The 21,909-nt window shown below is 40.6% G+C and overlaps 1 protein-coding gene across 4 annotated transcripts in view; it reads right to left on the bottom strand.

Annotated features, from left to right (window-relative positions):
* Window positions 1–21,909, bottom strand: part of ADSS2 (adenylosuccinate synthase 2) — a 39,163-nt gene that overhangs the window by 11,977 nt on the left and 5,277 nt on the right. For all 4 annotated transcript variants that reach the window (XR_007458700.1, XM_049633810.1, XM_049633811.1 and 1 more), the window contains exons 2-8: window positions 14,309–14,411; window positions 13,436–13,504; window positions 11,711–11,761; window positions 5,330–5,396; window positions 4,972–5,079; window positions 3,886–3,967; window positions 1,531–1,657 (exon numbers count right to left, since the gene is read on the bottom strand). Coding sequence is in view for 3 of the 4 variants with exons in the window: in XM_049633810.1 (XP_049489767.1) it covers window positions 1,531–1,657; window positions 3,886–3,967; window positions 4,972–5,079; window positions 5,330–5,396; window positions 11,711–11,761; window positions 13,436–13,504; window positions 14,309–14,411 (607 nt within the window). In the remaining variant the exon portion in view is untranslated. The remainder of the gene's footprint in view (window positions 1–1,530; window positions 1,658–3,885; window positions 3,968–4,971; window positions 5,080–5,329; window positions 5,397–11,710; window positions 11,762–13,435; window positions 13,505–14,308; window positions 14,412–21,909) is intronic.

The raw sequence follows: 21,909 nt of genomic DNA, 5'->3' as shown, positions 1-21,909 counted from the left end.
GCCCCAAAGATCCTGGATCCCCACTTAAACTATCCACTAAGCTAATCACTCTGCTTTCTTCCCAGACTGCACAGACATATTGAGCAGTCAAAAATCCATTATCTACTGTAATAGAAATACACTTTTTAATTGGTTTACTTGGGAGTCAAAAGCCGATGAAAGGTCAGTGAGAGCTGAGAACAATCAGACTTATCCTGAGGGATCAGGCTCAGGCAGAGGCCAACAACCTGATAGGGCAGTAGCTGGACGGTATTGACTCGTTCACTTTTCGAAGATGGAAGAAATACCCTAATGTGCTCAGAATCTCACACCCAAGATGTTAAACAGATTTCCACAGACCTTAGAGTGGACATGTTTAAGGACAGGGTTTATTCTTGATATTTAAAGAAAGGCTGAATTAAAAGTAAAGATCCTTCCATAGGATTCCTCTCATCATCAAATGGAGCATGAACCAAACAATGAAAATCAGTTTACAGAATCCCGAACCCACTGACCCAAACGGTGATTTCATTTTTCTCATAAACTACAAAACTTAACACATGTATTATATTTTCCACAACATTCTTTTCAAAAAACAGATGAGTGGCAGATGGCAAACTTCCATCATTCCTGAATATACAAGCCTGGCTTTAAAATCCTGTAAGGCTGGGAATGTAAGTTGGTACAGCCACTCTGGAAGACAGTATGGAGGTTCCTCAAAAAGTTAAAACTAGAACTACCCTACGACCCAGCAATTGCACTACTCGGCATTTATCCATGGGATACAGGTGTGCTGTTTTGAAGGGACACATGCACTCCCTGTGTTTATAGCAGCACTATCAACAATAGCCAAATGTCCATCGATGGATGAATGGATAAAGAAGATGCGGTATATATATACAATGGAGTATTACTCAGCAATCAAAATGAATGAAATCTTGCCATTTGCAACTACGTGGACGGAACTGGAGGGTATTATGCTAAGTGAAATTAATCAGTCAGAGAAAGACAAAAATCATATGACTTCACTCATATGAGGACTTTAAGAGACAAAACAGATGAACATAAGGGAAGGGAAACAAAACTACAAAAACAGGGACGGGGACAAAACAGAAGCGACTCATAAATATGGAGAACAAACAGAGGGTTGCTAGAGGGGTTGTGGGAGGGGGATGGGCTAAATGGGTAAGGGGCACTAAGGAATCTACTCCTGAAATCATTGCTGCACTATATGCTAACTAATTTGGATATAAATTTTAAAAAATAAAAAAAATTTAAAAAAAGAAACTCCAACTGAATGTTGGAGACATTAAATAAAATTATAATTAAAAAAAAAGAAGTGTACTTGTGGTGAGCACTGAGTAATGTACAGAATTGCTGAATCACTATATTGTACACCTGAAACGAACATTACACTGTATGCTAACCAGAATTTAAATAAAAGTTTTTTAAAAGTTAAAAAAAAAAAAATCCTGTACGGGAACATTAATTATTTATATCCTAAGTACTTTAGGGCTCGGTTAAGCCCCCATGAAGTCATAGCTCACTCACCAAAATCAATATCTAGTAGGGCTGCATTCGCACCTTCTACCAAGATTTTCTTTGGTGGTCCATGTAGGGCCTCATAGAGGAAGTAAACTCCATCTCTCACCATTGGTTTAATCCTTTCCATGTAACCCTACAGGCAAAGACAAAATCCAATTCCAGTGTGTACTAACAAATGTACAACATGATCAGTACAAGTAAAACTTACCTGACTCTAAGACAGGTAAGACTTAACTAACGCAAAACAGGAGGGGCTGGTGATGGTACCCAGTCTACTGGACATTTGGACTAGCTTTGGTCTCTCGTCCTGATTCTCCAGAACCAGAAAAGAGACCCTTCCACATTAACCTTACTGCAAGTTCTGATGACAACCTTCCTCATGGCCAAGACTCATTCTTCACAAACCAGCTTGCAGGAAAATGAAAAGAACCGGGTATATTACATTGTGCTTTTGCGTCCGGTGAGGTCTTGAAAAAGCTACATGCAACTTGCATCAGGGTGACTGTCAAAATGTTGGTGCGGGTCACCAGTGTCATGCAAATATTGACAACTGATTGTTAACACTCTTTTGCCATTGTATTCCATTATAGCAATAGCTCAGCAGTATTACTAGTAGGTAATATCAAATACTGTTTTACACACGAGCATTAAAAAATTTTCACAAAACATATTAAAAGCATTAATAATCCTGCTTAATTTTAGAATTCAATTAAAAACGTCATATAAACAAGAGTTCCCCCAAGGCCTAAAGTACAAATACAATAAAACCTAGTTTCGGGGCACGTAGGTGGCTCAGTCAGTTAAGCGTCTGACTCTTGATTTTGGCTCAGGTCATGATCTCACAGTCGTGAGATCAACCCCACATAGGGCTCCGAGATGGTCATGGAGTCTGCTTAAGATTCTCTGTCTCCCTCTCCTCCTGCCCCTCCCCCTCTCGCATGAGTGCACATGTGCCCATGCCCTCTCTCCCTCTCTCAAAAACAAACAAGGAAGCAAACCCCTAGTTTCAACTATGTTTCAATATTTAGCCAGACTAGTATGGAAATTCCAAGATCCACTTGTGAAGTCACCAGAATGTGTTACACCAACTGATCAAAGTATGGTCCCCCACCTTGGCTCTGGTCTCCTGCTTATTCCTGTTTTAGTCCTTTTTTTATGCCTGAAGTGACCATACCGTTCATCATGTCCCTTATTCCTTCAAGTGCTGGTTCAACAAATAGCACCTATTAAGAATCTTCTTACCCAATTCTGTTCATTGTTATTCATCTACTTCACATGAAACATGCATAAAATGGAACTGAAAAGCCATAACCATACTTTAGCACATAAATATTTCCAAGTTGCTAGCAATAAATTTAAAATATTTGCTGCATGACAGAACGAAAAACAATGGCAGTGTATCCTAAGCAATGAGCAATACACTGAAATCTAAATACTTAGCATTTAGAATCTTCCTTGGAGGTCTTTTTTCTTTTTTTTTAAAGGAATTTAGTGAGTAGATAGGCCTAAAGTCTATAATCATTCTAGAATAACATAGGAGGTTTGTAAATTCCTATTCAGTTCTGGAATTGATGTTCATACCGATTTACAGAAGAGAAGGAGTAATAATCAGATACACAGGAAGCAGCTTGAAACTCACCAAAGACCAGGGAGGAATGGAAGGTGGAGAAGGCAGGAGACTCGTCTACTAACTCGGGCACCTGACACCTAACAGCTGCCAAACGTGGGCCCAACCTTTGCCAATCACCTTGGTCTCATAAGAGAACAGTGCTAAAGAGACCGGCCCCGGGAGCCCTCCTTCCGGAATGTGCTGGCCAGCTTTAAAAGTCAACAGCCCCGGCCGTCCCTCTGTTGATCTCTGCTCCACATTGCTAGGAGGGATTTTTATTTTTTACATAATCCACATCGAGTCTCTTTTCTGCTCAGAATTACTCAACAGCTTTTCCTTAACTCCAGGATAAAAGCTAAAATCATTATCGCTAGACAGAAGACCCCCAGAAGACCTCCCGCCCACTCCCGCCCCGCCAATATTTCATTTCAGCCACATCACACGAAGTGACTCAAACATGCCCTGTCCTTTTCGGTAGGCCTTATGCTTTCAGACTTAAAAAGGACAATAATTTGCCATACCAGTCCTTACTTCCGGTATGTTACACAGTCTGTGTGGTACTTAATACACCGTAAATCATTTAATGTACATCTTCCCAGTCACAATATGATTTCCATAAAGGAAATTAGAGACGGTATGCTCTTCATTCTTATGTTTGCAGGTCCTAACACAAAGCCCGAATGAATGATCTTAGATGTCAATCTGGCAAATGACTTTTTTAAAAGGACGTTAAAGGGGCCAGAAAGCATTACCTTGAGTTTTTGTAATTCGCCTTCAATGTCGATTTCCAAAGTGGGGTATATAGATTTGTACTGGTTGGCCAGAACTTTGAACCTGAGAAACACGGATAAATCAAGATGTTCGCTCTGTGTAAAACCAGTCTGAATAGATCACTTGATTCAAATGGTTTCTGTAGATAAGTGGTTTTCATAACAAATCAATCCAGGACTGAAGCTACATTCTAAGACGTAAAAGCTACACAGGAGATCAGTCATATGAATAAGTGATACATTCAAAATATTTTTTAATTCAAATGTAGGAATGCCAATCATATAATTAGGGTGATGTGTGTGGAGGGAAGGGGATGGCCTAAGATCTGTAACCAGTAGACTTAAATCAGTGTAAATTACATTGCGTCGTGTAAAAAAAAAAACAAAAGGAGACAGTCTACACAATGCTTTTTAAAGAGACAGAGGCAGAATTTAGCAACTGGTCTCCAGTAATCTCAGTGGAGGTGCCCTGATGGCACAAACTGCTGCCTGAAAATGGATTCAGCCATCGGGTCTTTGATGCCACCTGTCATTAGACACAACCAATTAACTCCCTGTCACTGAGTCACCACACAGCTTTGATGATTATTAGGTTTCTCATGGAGACTTTTCTAGAGAGTAAGCATCCATGAGGCAATTTCTATTTTTTAAGGTGAGCTTAAATATTAAATAGTTCACCAGTACCTAAGAGACTAATTATGTCTAGGCTGGGGGAGTCTCTGGAACTGAAAATCTGAGGGGTCAAGACTCTAGGGGGCGGTAACCCAACCACAGTACCGCCACACCCCCCTGGAATCTATTTCTCAGCAAACTATACCAAACTCCAATCCCTACATATAATTTTGGCTTTGCCTTCTTGGGGTACTGCTAGGATACCAACAAGATGTTACTTTTCATGAAGTTAATTTGAAATTAAGTAATAAAAAGTAACTTTAATACTCCAAACAAAACAAAAGAGCCAAACGCCACTATTCAACTAGAATACTGATCTTACCAATTTGCATCCTGGATATGAACAATCCCCAAAATCCCATGTGCTCTTTCCATTCTGAAACACAAGTTAGTTACCTCTCAGAGAAGCCCTCGAAGTCAGAAACAAGATCACACATCCGCAGTCCACTCCGAGCAGCTTTGGAGGAATAAACTGGGCCAATGCCCTTTTTTGTGGTACCCAAGCTTAAAAATAAATCAAAACGGGCTTTGAGTTAGACAAGAAAGAGGCACTTCTTATGGTCAGATCATTACAAAGAATGGAGTTACTTCGACTATTTTGTTTGTGCTCTTTTCTCTAAGTTTATCATCACAACCCTATCGATTTCCTCTGAAATCCAAACATATTCTAATAATTTTTCTTAAACCTCTGGCCTAGGATTTAAACATAAGGGTCTGGATCTGCTTAAACTGCACCATAAACAAAAACACATACTTTTTCCCGGCTTGTTCTTGTCTCTGTTGCTCCTGGATACCATCAGCGGCTTGATGAAAATCGAATACTGAGGAGAGAAACACCAAATCACAGTCGTTGAAACAGAGATCACATGGGAGGAGCAAAACATACTGCACTTTAAATTACTTAAGTTACAAATGCCTTCGGCCTACTTTCATCACGACGAATCAAATGGATGCTTTTAAAAAGCGTCAATAATGGTGGGAGTGAAGTTATGACGCCAACAGGTACATGAATACGAAAATAATGCCCAATCGTTCATTCCTATTAATTGCAAACTATATTATTTTAAAACTGGTCAGTAAGAGGGTAATTTTGGGGCCTACCCTACAATCCTATGAAGCTTCACTTACTAGGACACCCTCTTTTCTTCAAGGTCTACCCTCCAGACATCTCTGCGTTATCTTGACATCTCACTCTCCCTCACCAGTCCCAAACTTCCGTCATCTCTCGCCCCAAACCGTGGCTTCCTAATGAGTGTATTACCACTCTTGGAAATTCAGATTATCTCGAATTCATAATTCTTAAGGCAGCAAAGCCGTCTTTCCAAGACACAAAATATGATGTCACCACCCCCTTGCCTTTAAAAACTCAATGGCTTTCTGTTGCTCAAAAGAAAAAGACAAAACTCCTTTATGTGGCCTCTCTTCTGGCTCCGTGCTCTGGTCCCCTTTCTGCCCTTGGGTCACACAGGCATTCTTTTACATTGATGGCTACAAGGCAGACACTTGTGTCTGAATGTGGCTCTTCCTGTGCCTGCGCGTGCACTCACAAACTCACGCCCCAGCAGTACTTTAGGAAGTCTCTTACCAGCTGATTTCCTGTGCCTACAAGTTCTCAAATATTTACCGACTGAATAAATAGCTACTTGATGGAACAGGCAGGCCTAGAATTTTGTCTTACAACTTTTAACCAAGGCTTCCTTTGTTTCCAAAAAGCCAGACAGGAATATAATTTATGTACCATAAAATTCACCCACTTGCAGCGTCCAATTTAATCATTTTTCATACATTAAACCATGGCTTCTTTTCCCTAATGATTGCTATTGCTTCCATAAAAATAAGTTGAAATGTTTACATTTTACACAGAACGACTGACATTAAGTTTCCTAGAAAGCATTGGTGGCTTAGGTAAAAGATCTGGTGGTATCAGAAGGCTTCTGTTGTAGTTATAGATGTTGAAACCAGAAAAATTCGAGGAAACCTGACCTTAATCCACCCTCTGATTAACCCTACCCCCTACAACCCCCTCTGCCCTAATTCCCTCTTTTGAGACGCTACAAAATTGTCAAGGCAGTCCTCTTCCCAACTGTATGGTTAACAGATTTCCCCAGTGGTCTGGAACAGGAGTTCTGACACCTCTTACACTAGGTGATTACAACACAGAGACTAAATTTTTATTGTGTGACATAAAATTACCCTGTAAATCACTATGCGTCTTCGTGCCACAGAAGCAGGTAGCAACAACATCCTTTTAAACTACACTGCCATATTGCACACCAAAAGGTATCTATGGGAATGTTCAGAGCAATATTAAATGCAGTAACTCAATACTAGAAATGAGTCAAAGCCTCATTAATGGGAAAATGGATAAACTGTGGCATTTTCATACAATGGGATACTATTCAGCAATGAAAAAAGTATAAAATATTGCTTCATTGAACAATAAGGATGAATCTCATGGGCACCCTGTTGAGTGGAAATCAGACGCACTGATTGTGTAAATCAGTGTAAATGTGTAATCTGTATCGACTTCAAACAACAACGACGACGACAAAACCAATCTATAGTGAGAGAATAGCAGTCTCCCTTGGTGAGACGGAGTAGATAAGGACTGGGAAAGGTCATTAGGGTGATTTTGTTTGTTTATTTGTTTGACTGAAATATACTACCTAGAACACTACCTCCAGGCATACAACATAAAGATTCAATATTTGTATGTACAGGGTGCTTGGACAATTCTGGTTCTTGTAGTTCTAGAAGAGTTTTAGGACTGTTTCTTCTATTTCTGTGAAAAATATGATAGGGATTGCACTGAATGTGTAGATTGCTTTGGGTAGGACGGACATTTTCACAAAACGATTCTTCCAATCCACGAGCACAGAGCATCTTTCCATTTACTCGCGTCTGCTTTCTTTCATCAATGTCTTACAGCCATCAGTGTATCAGTCCTTTACATGCTTGGGTAGCAAAGTAGCTTTTTCGGGCACTAGAAAGGCTCTGTTTAACAAGGTAGACACTGATTAAAGGGGTAAAATATGTGTACACTTTTTGTGCATTTTGCTGTTGTGTGTGAGATGTTAAAATGGTTACTTTTTTCTAATAATAGCTATTGTATACTGTAGGGATTAGTTTATTACCACGTACAGCTAATAACCATTCTTATTTACTTTAGAGGAGCCCGAACAGTTCTTAAGAAGCTGTTTCGTTAAAACTCAGACTTTGCCAAAGTGAGACGTTGGAGTGAGCTATTTCTTTTGAATAAAAAAACATTTTGCATTTAAGTATCTGCTGCATTTTCTATGCCCAAATAAGTTACAGTGGCAACTTGCAAACCACAAATAAATGGTTGATGGAAAGCAGGCAAACCATATTTCTCAGAAATTAATTTAGTACCTTGCCACTAAGCTAATGTTTCCTTAGGTTTTTCCAGGCCCCGGGGAGCTATTAGTGAACTCAGAGTAATTACTTTCATAAAGCCTCATCGTGGCACAGAGCCTTAATACCCCCACTAACACTGTTTTTGAAAGAACGCTCTTCGTGTGAGGTTGCTTTAAACATGTCTTCTGTTGTCCACAGCCTAGATAAGGAAAACAAAAAATGCTGCCTTGGGGACTCAGTCTAATTTTTAAAATAAAAGATAATTATGCACTTTCAGTAGATAAGTTTTAATAACACCATCTTTTATTATTATAGTTAAGTTTTATTAACACCATTAATGTCGCACTGTATTAATGTGCCCACGTGAGCTTCAGGATCTGTAATACCCACGTCGCTTGGTGCTCTTCTAAGTTGTTTTGGGGGTTTTATTAGTTGTGGCCACTCACTAGGAGATCTACCCTCTTAAGAGATTGTTAAGTCGCAAGAGAACACGGTCATCTACAGCCTCAGTGTTGCACAGGAGGTCTCTAGAACTCACTCAGGAGATGACACAAAGGTCATCTTTGCAGTGACACATCCCCAGCCACTGCATCGGAAACTATAGATTGCTACCCACCTTCTCCAAACTGCCAGATGCGACAGGTGGCTCCCCCCTCCTCAGACCACATCACTGCATGCCACGGTGCGTTTGTTACAGATTTATCTTGTTTGTCATCTGTCTGCCCTACTACACCACACGCTCCATTTTTTCTACTGCTGAATCCTCAGTGCCCAACACTACGCCTGGCACGGAGGAGCCATTCAATAGATAGTTGCTGAATCAAAGGACAGACACCAACTAACCTAGATTTCAAATGTTTAAAGAAATTTAAAGTCTTGGCCATTTCTCAGATCTCTTTCCATCGGTAAGTATCTCTTACATTACAAATTTTGTTAGGCGTTTCAATGCGACAGGTTGCAATTATAATGTAATGGTTCCCTGCATGCTTGCTTAAGTATGCTAACGTAAAGAACTGGCCAACAATGGACTCATTTAAAAATTTCTTTAAAAGAAAATTAGCTGTTTAAAGCAAAAGTTTAAGAATGCAATGTTGAGTTTATAACAATGTAGACATGAAATGTGGGACAGTAATAACACAAGGGACTGGATAAGGGGTATAGAGGGCATCTGGGTGGCTCAGTCGGTTAAGCGTCCGACTTCAGCTCAGGTCATGATCTCGCGGTTCATGAGTTCGAGCCCTGCGTCAGGCTCTGTGCTGACAGCTCAGAGCCTGGAGCCTGTTTCAGATTCTGTGTCTCCCTCTCTCTCTCTGACCCTCCCCCATTCATGCTCTCTGTCTCAAAAGTAAATAAACGTTAAAAAAAAAAAATTAAAAAAAAAAAAAGAAACATTGCTTGTAAAAATCTTGGGTTAAATATTGTATCATGTTAAGGTAGATGATTAAAGATGCATATTATAGGGGCACCTGGGTGGCTCAGTTGGTTAAGCATCCAACTTCAGCTCAGGTCATGATCTCACCGCTCGTGAGTTCAAGCCCCGCATCAGGCTCTGTGCTGACAGCTCAGAGCCTGGCGTCTGCTTCACATTCTGTGTCTCCCTCTCTCTCTGCCCCTCCCCCCTCTCAAAAATAAATAAAAACATTAAAAAAAATTTTAAAGATGCATATTATAAATCCCAGAACTACCAAAATTCACAAAACAGGAGGTATAATTAATCAATCAATAAATAGTGCAGATAATATTTAAAATACTAAATCTAAAAGAAATCAGGAAAAGGAGGAAAAAAGACAATGGCAGGAATAGAAAACAAAAAGCAGATATAAATTCAGCCATAATGTTAATTAACTATATTTAGAAATAAATTATCTAAAACACTCCAGTTAAAGGGGACACTGTCACAATGAATAAAAAGCAAGACCAACTATATTTTGTGTATAATAAATGCCCTGCAAATATAGATATGGATAAGCTAAGGATGGTGAGATTGAAAAAGATACCTCCTGCAAACGCTGATCTTAAAGAAAGGTGTGCTGGTTCTTAAGAGTAAGGAATATTACCGCGGCACATTCCTGTGTATACCAACACACATGAGGACATCTCATCACCATCAAAGTTAATCCGCCAAAAACAGAAGTTTAAATAGACACACCACCCAAAGCACACAAAGCAGAAACTGACAAGACGTGAAAAGACAGACGAATCCAGTTACTGCTGGAGGTTTCAGCATGCCTCTAAGTGACAGCAAGGAGACAGAATACCAGCGAGGACACAGAAGACGTGAACACCCTTTAACTGACACTTAAGGGACACCCCACTCTCAACAGAACACATATTCTTAGTGCATGTCGAACACTAACCAAAAGAGGCCCTATGCCAGGCCATAACACAAGTCTCGACAAATTGAAAACGAATGAGATCACACACAGAGTATGTTCTCTGTCTATAACAAAGTCAGGAATAAATAAGGGAAATCAGAAAAAGCATCCAATATTTACAAATGTAAACGCATTTCTCAATAACTCGTGGGTCAAAAAGAAATCACCAAAAAGCATTTTCAAATGAATGGAAATAAATGTACAAAATGTCAGTATTTGTGGAATGTAGCTAAAGTAGTATGAGACTCATACGCAGCTTTAAATGCTTACGTTAGAAAAGAAAGGTCTACGTCGATGATCTAATAAGCTTGAAAAGAAGCTAGAAGTGAGCAGATTAAACCCCCAGAGTATGTCAGTCCAGCACAGTTCACTTCAGAGAAATTATTTGAATGGATTACTGAGGTTTAGCCATAGGCTTCAGCCTCTGCTGGTAATTTGGAGGCACTGCTACTTAGCTGGTACTTAAGAAACTTGATGGGGCTGCTCTTAAATGGAGGTCAAGGCTAAAACTAGAGCAGCTCTTGTCTCAGGAGACCTTTGTATTTAAATACAACTTAAGGGGTGCCTGGGTGGTTCAGAGGCTAAGTGTCTGCCTTTGGCTCAGGTCGTGAGCCCCCCACGTCAGGCTCTGTGCTGACAGCTCGGAGTCTGGAGCCTGCTTCAGATTCTGTCTCTGTCTCTCTGCCCCTCCCCTACTCGCTCTCTGCCTCTCTCCCAAATATAAAAAACATAAGAAAAAAGTTTTTTTTAAAATGCAACTTAAGAGCTTGCATCGGTCAGTTCTCTCTCTTTCCTGGTTAATGTCTCAAAACCATGTGACTGATAATTAACAATTCTATCCCTTCAAAGGTAGGACAGGAACAAGGAGACAAACTTCAAACTTCTTGGTGCTGCTTGAAGTTAATTTGAGAATCCAGTTTGTTCTAACAACGGACAAGGAGGCTACACTGAATAAAGTCTGAACCACTGAAAAAGCCACATGGGTACATTTTAGACACAAAGAGTCACTCTCAAGATTTTTTCCAGATAGAAGACCTGCTTTTTACATGAGTACTAATGTGCAAATAAATGCTCTTCATATTTGATATGGTTTACTATATCTTTTATTTTATTTTTTTTTAAGTAGGCTTCATGCCCAGCACAGAGCCCAACGCGGGGCCAGAACTCCCCACCCTGAGATCAACACCTGAGCTGAGATCAAGACTCAGATGCTTCACCAACTGAGCCAGCCAGGTGTCCCTAATATGCTTTATTCTATAACAGGATTAGAGATGTTTCTCATGAAATGCTGCTTATGTTATTCATTAGTTTAGCTAATTCCTCAGAAGTTAGTGATAACTTTGAGAATAAGGCAGTTATAAAAAAATGCATGTTATGCCCCTTACCAATGTGAGCTCTGTCAGATATGATGAGCCTTTTTTCCCAGCCTTCCAGACCTAGAGGGAAGGAGAAAAAAGATACGGTTAACTGAACACTTTGTATAATTTTTAAACCTTAATTTCTTTAGGGATACAATGTTTCAAAGTGTTTTTCACGGAAGTAATCACTAACACATCTTGTCTTCTGTACGGGATCCATATTTAACAGGAATGTTCTGACCGGTCATTCATTATATATACACTCATGCACAAATTCTATCTTTTTAAATGTTTAACTCTAAAACGCTTCAAACTCAAGCCAGCCGGAGCCACATAAAATACTTCTAAGAATCCAAAAGCAAATGGTGGGAAAATGTCATTTTTGTTAGAGGCAGGGGAGGGGGAATTTGCTGCAGAGCAGGAGAAGAATTTTAAGAAAAGGGAGTTAATTTGGGGAATGGCACCCTTTCCCAAAAGACAATTATAAAAAGTGGGATTAGAGGCGCCTGGGTGGCTCAGTCCGTCAAGCGTCTGACTTCAGCTCAGGTCATGATCTCATGGCTTGTGAGTTCAGCCCTGTATCAGGCTCTGTACCAACAGCTCGGATCCTGGAGCCTGCTTCGGATTCTGTGTCTCCCTCTCTCTCTGCTCCTCCCCTGCTCGTGCTCTGTCTTTCTCAAAAATAAATAAACGTTTAAAAATTTTTAAAAGATTAAAGAATTTAAAAGGAGACAACACCACGTAGGTAAAAATGCAGGGAAGCAAAGAGGGATGAGAGCCGCAGGCAGCCAGGATTCTGTGACATCACATCGAACTGTCAGGAACACTTGAGGTTGGATTGCTACTTTTAAACTTGAACAACGAAATCGAATTGAGTATTTCCAACGAGCCAGGCTAAGGGCAAACAGTGCTTTTCCTCAACTGCGTATTTATTATTTGTGTTGCCAAGTGGCCCTCAAAGCCCAGCAAGGCAGCCAAACTGAATGTAAACAGACTTCCACAAATCCCAAAGAGATTAGCAAAGGCAGGAAATTAAGGCTTTAAAAAAATTGTTCTTAAGGAGATGGGAGTGAATCATGTCATAGAAAGAGCATCTCCCTCATGTGGAGGGAGGGACAGAAACAACCCTGTTTTTATCCCAGGGTTATACAACCCATGGGAACAACACTGACTGACTGTGTGCAAAGGGGACCTCACTGGTTTCCTGACTCCCACAAGCTAACGTTTGGTTTGGGAGGTGGGGATGATGAATCTCTGGGGTTTCTCCACCAGCGAACGGACAGTGATTCCAGGAGCCTGAAGAGAAACTCTATGGATGACCTGGGTGTCAAGAAATCAGGTCTTACACAATTACCTTATTCTGTTTGTCTTCTGTTTACAATACTGATCATACTGAATAAAATGTAACCGACATTGAAAACATTTGTCCTACAACAACCTGCAATTTTAAAGTATAAGACAAGGGAGCCTGGGTGGCTCGGTTGGTAAGCATCCGACTTCGGCTCAGGTCATGATCTCACCATCCGTGAGTTCAAGCCCCGCATCAGGCTCTGCTCAGAGCCTGGAGCCTGCTTCAGATTCTGTGTCTCCCTCTGTCTCTGCCCCACTCATGCTCTGTCTCTCTCAAAAATAAATAAACATTAAAAAAAAAATTTAAAGCATAAGACAAAATGTTTTGTCTGGTGTGAGATTTTTCAACAAACTTTACAATAAACAAACCAGTTACCAGGCAAAGCAGTCAGGCTTTCATACCTTTTCCTTTTTGGACATTTTTCTCTGCTTCCTCAAATAATCCAGGTAGATGAATTACCACACCATTTCCTAAAGGAAAAAAAAAAAAAAAAAAAAAAAAAAAGACCAACCTTAAATATTTATACTTATAATACAGATATAATGATATTAAAATACAGACATCTATGATAATTCTCATCTAGAATAGCAGATATATGAAGGACTTAATAAACAGAATATCTGATTTCTCAGGGAGTTACCACAGAAATGATTCCAAGTTTTTAACAGTAGAGTAATGTAAATACACATAGAATATAAAACACTAAAGTTACATTCAAAATAATTTGAAATTTCTTTGAAACAAAGTGAAACTTATTCTGAAAGAACCTAGTTAGGTCGGTCTAGGCAAACTGAACCAGGTTACAATGATGCTAAATCAATGCCTTTAAAATTGGGGAATCACACCCTATTAGTGGCCATAAAATCAATTTAGCGGGTTGTGATTAGCATTTTTAAAGATAAAAAACTAGGCCAAAAAACTTTAGATCGCATCACATTATAAGGGTTCAGCATCAATCCGTGAAACACCTCCTATATTTCTTACTGTGCATCAGTGTTTGGAAAGCTGATTTGATGATCTAATACTACTTTATAAATTTAAGATTGCCAATGGCCACAGTTAAATGCAAGTTATTCCAAAAAGTATTAGTGCTAAAAGACAGAGTTGTAAAATAGCCAGAGTTAGGTATATTCCAGAAGGTACCAAGGTCAAGATTAATAAGGGATCAGTGATTATTTGAGCAGTGAGAGATGAAATCAGCTTGGATAACGAAAAATGAACACCATTATCAATTGAGGGAAAAAAAACCCAAACGGTTCAGTTTATACACTCACCAATGAATGCAGTAACATTGGGATTAATTATTCCACTGGGTAAAAGATGAAAATCATATTCCACAGAATCTACAACAACTGTATGGCCAGCATTATTTCCTCCCTGAAAATATAAGACAGGGGAAAATTGACCCGGACAATAAATATGACAAATAACACATCTCCCTTCTAAAGTGAACTAGTAATTTCTTCTAAAATGTCAATATAACTGAAGAAAACCCAAGTATGTATTCGCCACAAATACTTATTTTTATTTTTTTAAATGTTTTATTTATTTTTGAGACAGAGAGAGAGAGAGACAGAGCATGAGCAGGGGAGGGGCAGAGAGACAGGGAGACACAGAATCCGAAGCAGGTTCCAGGCTCCAGCTGTCAGCACAGGGGCTTGAACTCGGGAGCCGCGAGATCGTGACCTGAGCCGAAGTTGGACGCTCAGCCGACTGGGCCACCGAGGTGCCCCACAAACACTTATTCTTTAGAGGGTTTATAATAGTTTGACTATACCCTCTTCTTCCCCCCACCACAGCACCCTGGTTTTTCCTGACGGGATCTAGAAAACTAATAAATTCAGGTTTCTAGAAGGTAGAAAGACATCTCCCCTCTTAAAAAGAGAAAAAATTATGAGAGAAGAAGTACAGGGAACAATTAGTTATTCTGGCTTGGGCATTCTAGAGGACATGCAGCAATCTAATTAATTATCCGTGATATTTCATCCAAACACAGAAAAATCCCTAGATTAAAAGAGTAATCGATCCAGTTATGTCGACCCTAACTTGACATAAACATTCATGTAATTCCCACGGTACTAAAAGCACGTCAAGCAGCTCTGAGACCTGAAATGTGTATTCTTGCATGGACTTATCTATCAACTAGGAAATCTCCAAGTAACTCCTTCCAATACTGGCTATCCTGAGACTCCAATTCTTAAATGTGTAAGTCAGTCTTGTGGGTGTTTAGTACCAATCCCTGAATCCGCTCATCTCTGGATAAAGTAATACACTGGGTCAAGGAACCTCTAAAGTTGAGAAACATATTATAACCCCATAGTGAAACTTCCACTCTGTGAAGCTGATGCCTAGAATAGTCAACACAAAGCAAAACCTGAGGTCAGATTAGGTTCACAGGAGACTGATTATTAAGTGACCACATAATTTTTCTAATTTTTTTTTTGAGTTTATTTATCTTGAAAGACAGAGAGAGAGGATGGCACAGAGAATCTCAAGCCCACTCCACACCCTCAGCACAGAGCCTGACCTGGGGCTTGAAGTCACAAACCGAGGGAACATGACTGAGCTGAAATCAAGAGTCGGACGCTTCATAACGGACTGAGTCACCCAGGCGCCCTAATTTTTCTAATTTCTAAGCTTAAAAAACATTAAAAAGAAAAACCCCACACAAATCAACTGATATTTAAACTTCTACATAATATTAACAAAAAGCTTAAAGTAAACAAACCAGGAATATATTTGCAACAAATAGAAAATTTAACAGCATCCTTGTTGGACACTAAAAAAAATATCAATACACTATGCGTCCTGAGAATGACTAGTTTAACTTTATCCCAAGGCTGTTTTTGACAAAATGAAGGTTATTTACTTTTTACCAAATCATCACCAATCACGAACTCACAAAACCTGCCAGAAGATTGGTCTTGCATAAATAAATAAATAAATAAATAAATAAATGCCTATTTATACTGTTCTCCACAAATACAAAGCAAAGAACTGCCTGCTTTAAGACTAGTACATGTCTATGTCAGGTATGTTTAAAACAAAACAAAAAAAGACCGGACAGTTAGGTCTGGAAGGCAACAGGTGGGCGGCAGGTCACAGGAGGACAGAAGCAGGAGTGATTAGCAGCACTTCCCTCACTCGATACACGGAGGGAACCTGGCAGTATTTCCCTACTTTTTATGTTTTAATAAGAAACATCTGCATGTGAGAAAAGGCTCTGAAGGATGCACAGTAGGGGGTGAAGTCTTCCTCATAGTCCTCACCCCACCAGTCACCACCAGGTTTTGGTGTAACTTCTGGAGGTAATTTGCCAAAGCCAACAGGTATCTGCATCCTGTTTTATTGCACACATCCAAACGGCGGGAGCTGTATACTCCCGGGCAGCCTGCTTTTACTTAGCAAATCTGAGCACGCGTTCCACACCTTGTGAACTGAACCACCTCATTCTTTTCATGGCCCTACCGTACAGCTTTTTACACGGTCCCATACAGAATTTATTTCCCACAAGAGAGGCATCCGGGTTGTTTCCAATCTGTGGTCCTTAGAGACAACGTCACAGCAGCACTTCCTGGTGCATACTTTATTATGACTTCACACTTGTGCAAGTTTATTACCAATTCTGATAGAACCCTAAAAGAAAAATAACTCACAGGACAATTCTTACTTGGTGTTTATAGCTTTTCTTTCACAGATCGATCCCTCATGCAAATATTAGCTTTTTTTATCGCGACTTTTTACGATTTAGGAGACCTCCCCCAAACTTTCAGGAAAAATCTTTCCGGAGTATAAAGCTCATTCAAATTTCTGGAGATCCTACGAAGAGATCCTATGAAGATGCTCATTTGTTATTAATTCTAAATTGTTATAAATCACTAAATCTAAGAAATTTGTCCTCAACTGTTATAAAGTACTGGTGACTTTATGACAAAAAAACCTAGTAAAGCACTATTACTTCAGCAAAATCAGTTTATTTTTTTAATCCACCATTTGCCTAAGATAAAAAACCACGCCACAATTTTTGGAGTAGACCTCTAAAGTCAGTCTCCTAATTTACATAAAACTACTTTTATAGGTACACTAATATAATCATTTGGTGAAACAATTATTAACTCGGCGGTGCCCAATAATGTTCTTATTGTGTAACCAAACCCTACTTTCTTAGATAATGTTTTACCAAGACAGGCAGTGATGGTGGCAGCAACCGTAATAAAGTGGATTGTTTGTTATGGGTTGTGAGAGATGACGCTAGGGGGATGAGACGGTTTAATTTGTAAGTTCTTCCAAGTTTACAGGTGGTGGTTCAGGCTGGAAAAGTTCAGCTGCAAAAGGCTTGAAAATCACACTTTAGTGAACAGCTGAGCGCACTCAAACATTAATCAGCCCTTTCAATAACCAATGTCCTATATTCAGGCTTCCTATCTCATGGAAGATTTCTCATTGAAATCTCAGGATGTCAATCTCATTTATTTTTTTTTTTTTAATTTTTTTTTCAACGTTTTTTATTTATTTTTGGGACAGAGAGAGACAGAGCATGAACGGGGGAGGGGCAGAGAGAGAGGGAGACACAGAATCGGAAACAGGCTCCAGGCTCCGAGCCATCAGCCCAGAGCCTGACGCGGGGCTCGAACTCACGGACCGCGAGATCGTGACCTGGCTGAAGTCGGACGCTTAACCGACTGCGCCACCCAGGCGCCCCAATCTCATTTAAATTCTACTTGGTTGAGCAAGAAAATATGGTTAAACATGCCCAGAATAACCCTAGCTTATTCATTCTATTAAGGAGCTAGGGGAGAAAATGTAAGCCTGCTTATTAGCGTATCTGGTCATTAGTGCCCCGGGGGAACTGGGGTAGGACGGCTTCTAATCTCAAACACACAACTCTGCAGAAAAGATTCCTAAGGTGAACTGAGGGGGAGTTACTCATAAGGAGCTTCCTGACAAGGTGATCTATACAGGAGATAAGCTTTCGTAAACTGTCGTGTTTTACAAAATGCGACAGAGGCAGCTTCAAATCTGAAGTGTCTATTTGGCTGCTAACCTCAAATATTCATAGATGGTGTGCAATATACAAAAGTCCCCTTGGGAGCTCAGGCAATGGTCTCCAAACACAGACTACACCGGTCCAAGGAGAGGTCAGTACACTAGCAAGCAGCAAAACACGGTTTCGATATGTGCACCACTGCTAACCACACCACACCCTCCCCCCACACCCTCCAGTGAATTAGGGGGGCAGAGTCTGAACCACAGGCTTCCACATCTGTGATCACACTGCCGGTCACAGGGGCAGTTCCGCGAGCGTGCCAGAGCAAGTAACGAGAACATATATATTTAATCATGTTTAATAATTCTCATAAGGAGCACTGGGGAGGCCAGAGAGCACTATATAAACGATCGGAGAGAAATATCGTCTACTTTTAACGGAGATGTACTACTCTCTTCCCAACGCGAAATTTCTGCAAAACAAACTTGATAAATTATCCCCCCTCCCGATAACGTACTGATCATATATTCATATTAATAGTTACAAGTAACTATCTCTTGCTGTTTTGTTAAATTCCCGTAACACATGGTCCTAGTCACTCATATAGGACACATGTAGGTCCTAGTCACTGTTAACTATCAAAGCTGCATGTTTTATATCACTTAACTAAAAACACAGAATGTGTTTAATTGTCATACAATCAAAAGAGCTGTGGACTAGCAATTAATGTTGTTTTCCAGATCAATGATACCAAGAGAGAAAATATGTTTTAACAATTCTCAGATGCCTTAATTTTTTAAACATTTTAAATTCTGAAATTTACCCTTTAAAACCTCAAGAAACAAGAAATCCGTGTGAACCCAAAGTAACTGCATATTATGTGGCAAGTTGCTTTGAGAAAAAACCTAAGTTTATAATGCCTTAAATGATGGTTTTTCCTATACTGAATATCAAGAATAAATGCGAATTCAGGGGCACCTGGGTGGCTCAGTCGGTTGAGCATCTGACTTCGGCTCAGGTCATGACCGCACAGCTCTTGAGTTCAAGCCCCACGTCGGGCTCTGTGCTGACAGCTCAGAGCCTGGAGCCCGCTTCAGATCCTGTGTCTCCCTCCCTCTCTGCCCCTAACCTGCTCGCATTCTGTCTCTGTCTCTCTCAGAAATAAACAAACATTAAAAAATTAAAACAAACTAAATAAAAACAAGCGTAAATGCAAATTCACTGTATTGAAGTAAAAAAATAAACCTATGAAAGAAAATACAATCAGGTCTCACCAGTCACAAAACATCCCCTAATTTGGTATTTATTTTACTGATTCTCTTCGACTGTTATTCTTGCTTTAAGATTAAATATAAATAAAATATTAAATATGCTGCTTAATGACCAAGAATAAAATGTCTCTCGAACATTATGATGGAGGCAAAAGCAGAGCTAAAATGCAATGTTCTCAAACCTAAAGATCAAAGTTTCTGACATACGCTTTAAGTTTTATAAACCATTCCTAAGATAGGTCATTTTCACTGTTTTAATTATAGTTAATCAAAACCAATTTTTTCAAACGTTTATTTATTTTTGAGAGAGAGCGGGGGAGGGGCAGAGAGAGAGAGAGGGAGACAGAGGATCCCAAGTAGGCTCTATGCTGTCAGCACAGAGCCCGAGGCGGGACTCAAACCCAGGAACTTTGAGATCAAGACGTGAGATCATGACCTGAGCGGAAGTCGGATGCTTAACTGACTGCGCCACCCAGGTGCCCCAATAAAAACCCATTTAATTCCAAACATCCTTCCCTCTAGAAAAACAGCGGCTCTACAGTATACTTGATACTGTTACCAAACAATTCACAAATAAGAATAACCCAGAGCCAGTATTTCTTCATTGCGCATTTTCCTATATAAAATTAACTCTCCGTCAGCTACACCTTCTTTATGTTTTGTCCCTCTTCTTTTCCCTCTCCCCACAAACTCCTTACTTTGCAAATCATTAATTGACCCAGACTGGGAAACCTGATCCGACCAAGCCTGAGCCAATCAAGATCCTCCCCTCTTGGGAATTGGATTTTGAGTAGCGAGAAAGGCAGTAGCTCAGTGACACCTGTAACCTAAGGGAGCCTCCTTTAAAAAAAAGGTTGCCAGTTCGGGCTGCTGAGCTCCCAGGAGCTGCCTTTACCCGAGGCCACCCTGAGGACTGGCCAACCCGTCCTTGCTTCAAACAAATCCCCATTTTGCCTAAGACAGCCTCCCTCCATTGCTAGCAAACAACAGACTCCAAATGATTCACCGCAGGAACTAATTGCAATATAGTATGCATACAGCTGGCTCTCTAAAGTTCCTATCTTGCACTGGTGATAAACCGAATATAAAAAATGATTAACTTCCAAATGTTAGTATTTATGCTGTCAAGAACAAAGCTCGGAAGCACTACGGGGATGGTATAACAGTATTTAGTTATTTTGTAACTGTTCTCAGTTATACACTTCCCAATTGGGGTTTGAAGCCTAAGAAAGGAGACAATTAATTTTCCTTCCGCCAGAGCCGTCAAGCCCAACCCTAGAATAAAAGCTTGGATCAGGAAACGGTGGTATGTGCAAGTTTCCAATTAAGAAGCTCCAAAGGTCCAGGGGAGATTTAAAAGAAAAGGTTTTGGGGGCACCTGGGTGGCCCAGTCAGTTAAGTTCGACTTCAGCTCAGGTCAGGATCTCACGGTTTGTGGGTTCGAGCCCCACGTCAGGCTCTGTGCTGATACCTCGGAGCCTGGGGCCTGCTTCGCATTCTGTGTGTGTGTCTCTCTCTCTCTCTCTCTCTCTCTCTCTCTCTCTCCGCCCCTCCCCCACTCACGCTCTGTCTCTCTCAAAAATAAACAAACATTAAAAAAAAAGTCTGGAAGGGAATGAAATGAAACGACATTAGTCTGCAAAAGCGACTCCAAAAAAAGAAAAGAAAAAAAAGCGACCCCTGATTCCCAACTCAGCTGGCTATTGGGTCTTACCTCTTTCCCAAATCACTCCCCTAACCGAGTTCCTGCTGTGACCGCGGAGGTGAAGACAGTAAAGGCCCCCCCCCCCCCCCCCGCCGTGTTGCAAACCCGAAACAATGGCGTCTGCAGCAACAGCAGGCGCCCGAGAGTCCAGGGCTGACACTTTTGTGCGCAAGCCTGGAGGCCTTTCTCAGGCCACCGAGGCCTCTGACACACGGTCTGTGCGTCTTTGTCCTTTCTGCCCCGAGTACACGAACACCGTGCTATGACCACAGAGCTCAAAGTGAACACCCGTCCACGACAGGTACTGCCCTGGATCACAGGAGAGGACAGCGACGCCTCACACCCCGCGCCTCCGAACCATCCCAGCAAGCAGAGAAGGGTTCCTATGTCTTGCCTCGAGTCTTCAAGCATCTTAGAAACCTAACAGGCTTTTGAGACCATGCTGATGACCTGGGCTGGTTTCTCGGGAGAACGTCAGACCTGTGCCTGTCTTTCCACACGAAACACTTCTCCTTACACCAAAACTAAAACACTTGTCAACCCACAGCAAGAAAGTCATTATAAACAAGGATGACTAGTCTTTTATGAAGATGTTCATCTAATTGTAATTGGCTTATGATTTCAAAATAGAACAGGTTAAGTGACTAGCAGTAAGTCGACCAACTGAACTATTCAGCAGTAACCAGACACACTAGATAGGAAGAGAAAACATATACACTGCTCAGTTGTCTTTTAAAGGCTTAAGATACTCTCTCTACCTTACGTTATTATGGCTACCTTCCAGTTTCGTGCAGATAAATGTCACTCACATGATGAAAAGCTTGGGAGGACCTTAGGTTCCCAATCAAGCTGCGTGTAGACTCTAGGCACCAAGCTCTAATACACACACTTACTAAACCAGGGTCATGGATG

The sequence above is a fragment of the Panthera uncia genome, chromosome F1 (assembly GCF_023721935.1).
Source record: "Panthera uncia isolate 11264 chromosome F1, Puncia_PCG_1.0, whole genome shotgun sequence".
NCBI lineage: Eukaryota > Metazoa > Chordata > Mammalia > Carnivora > Felidae > Panthera > Panthera uncia.
Note: the sequence above shows the minus strand (reverse complement) of the source record. Positions and strands in the feature narration are given on the sequence as shown.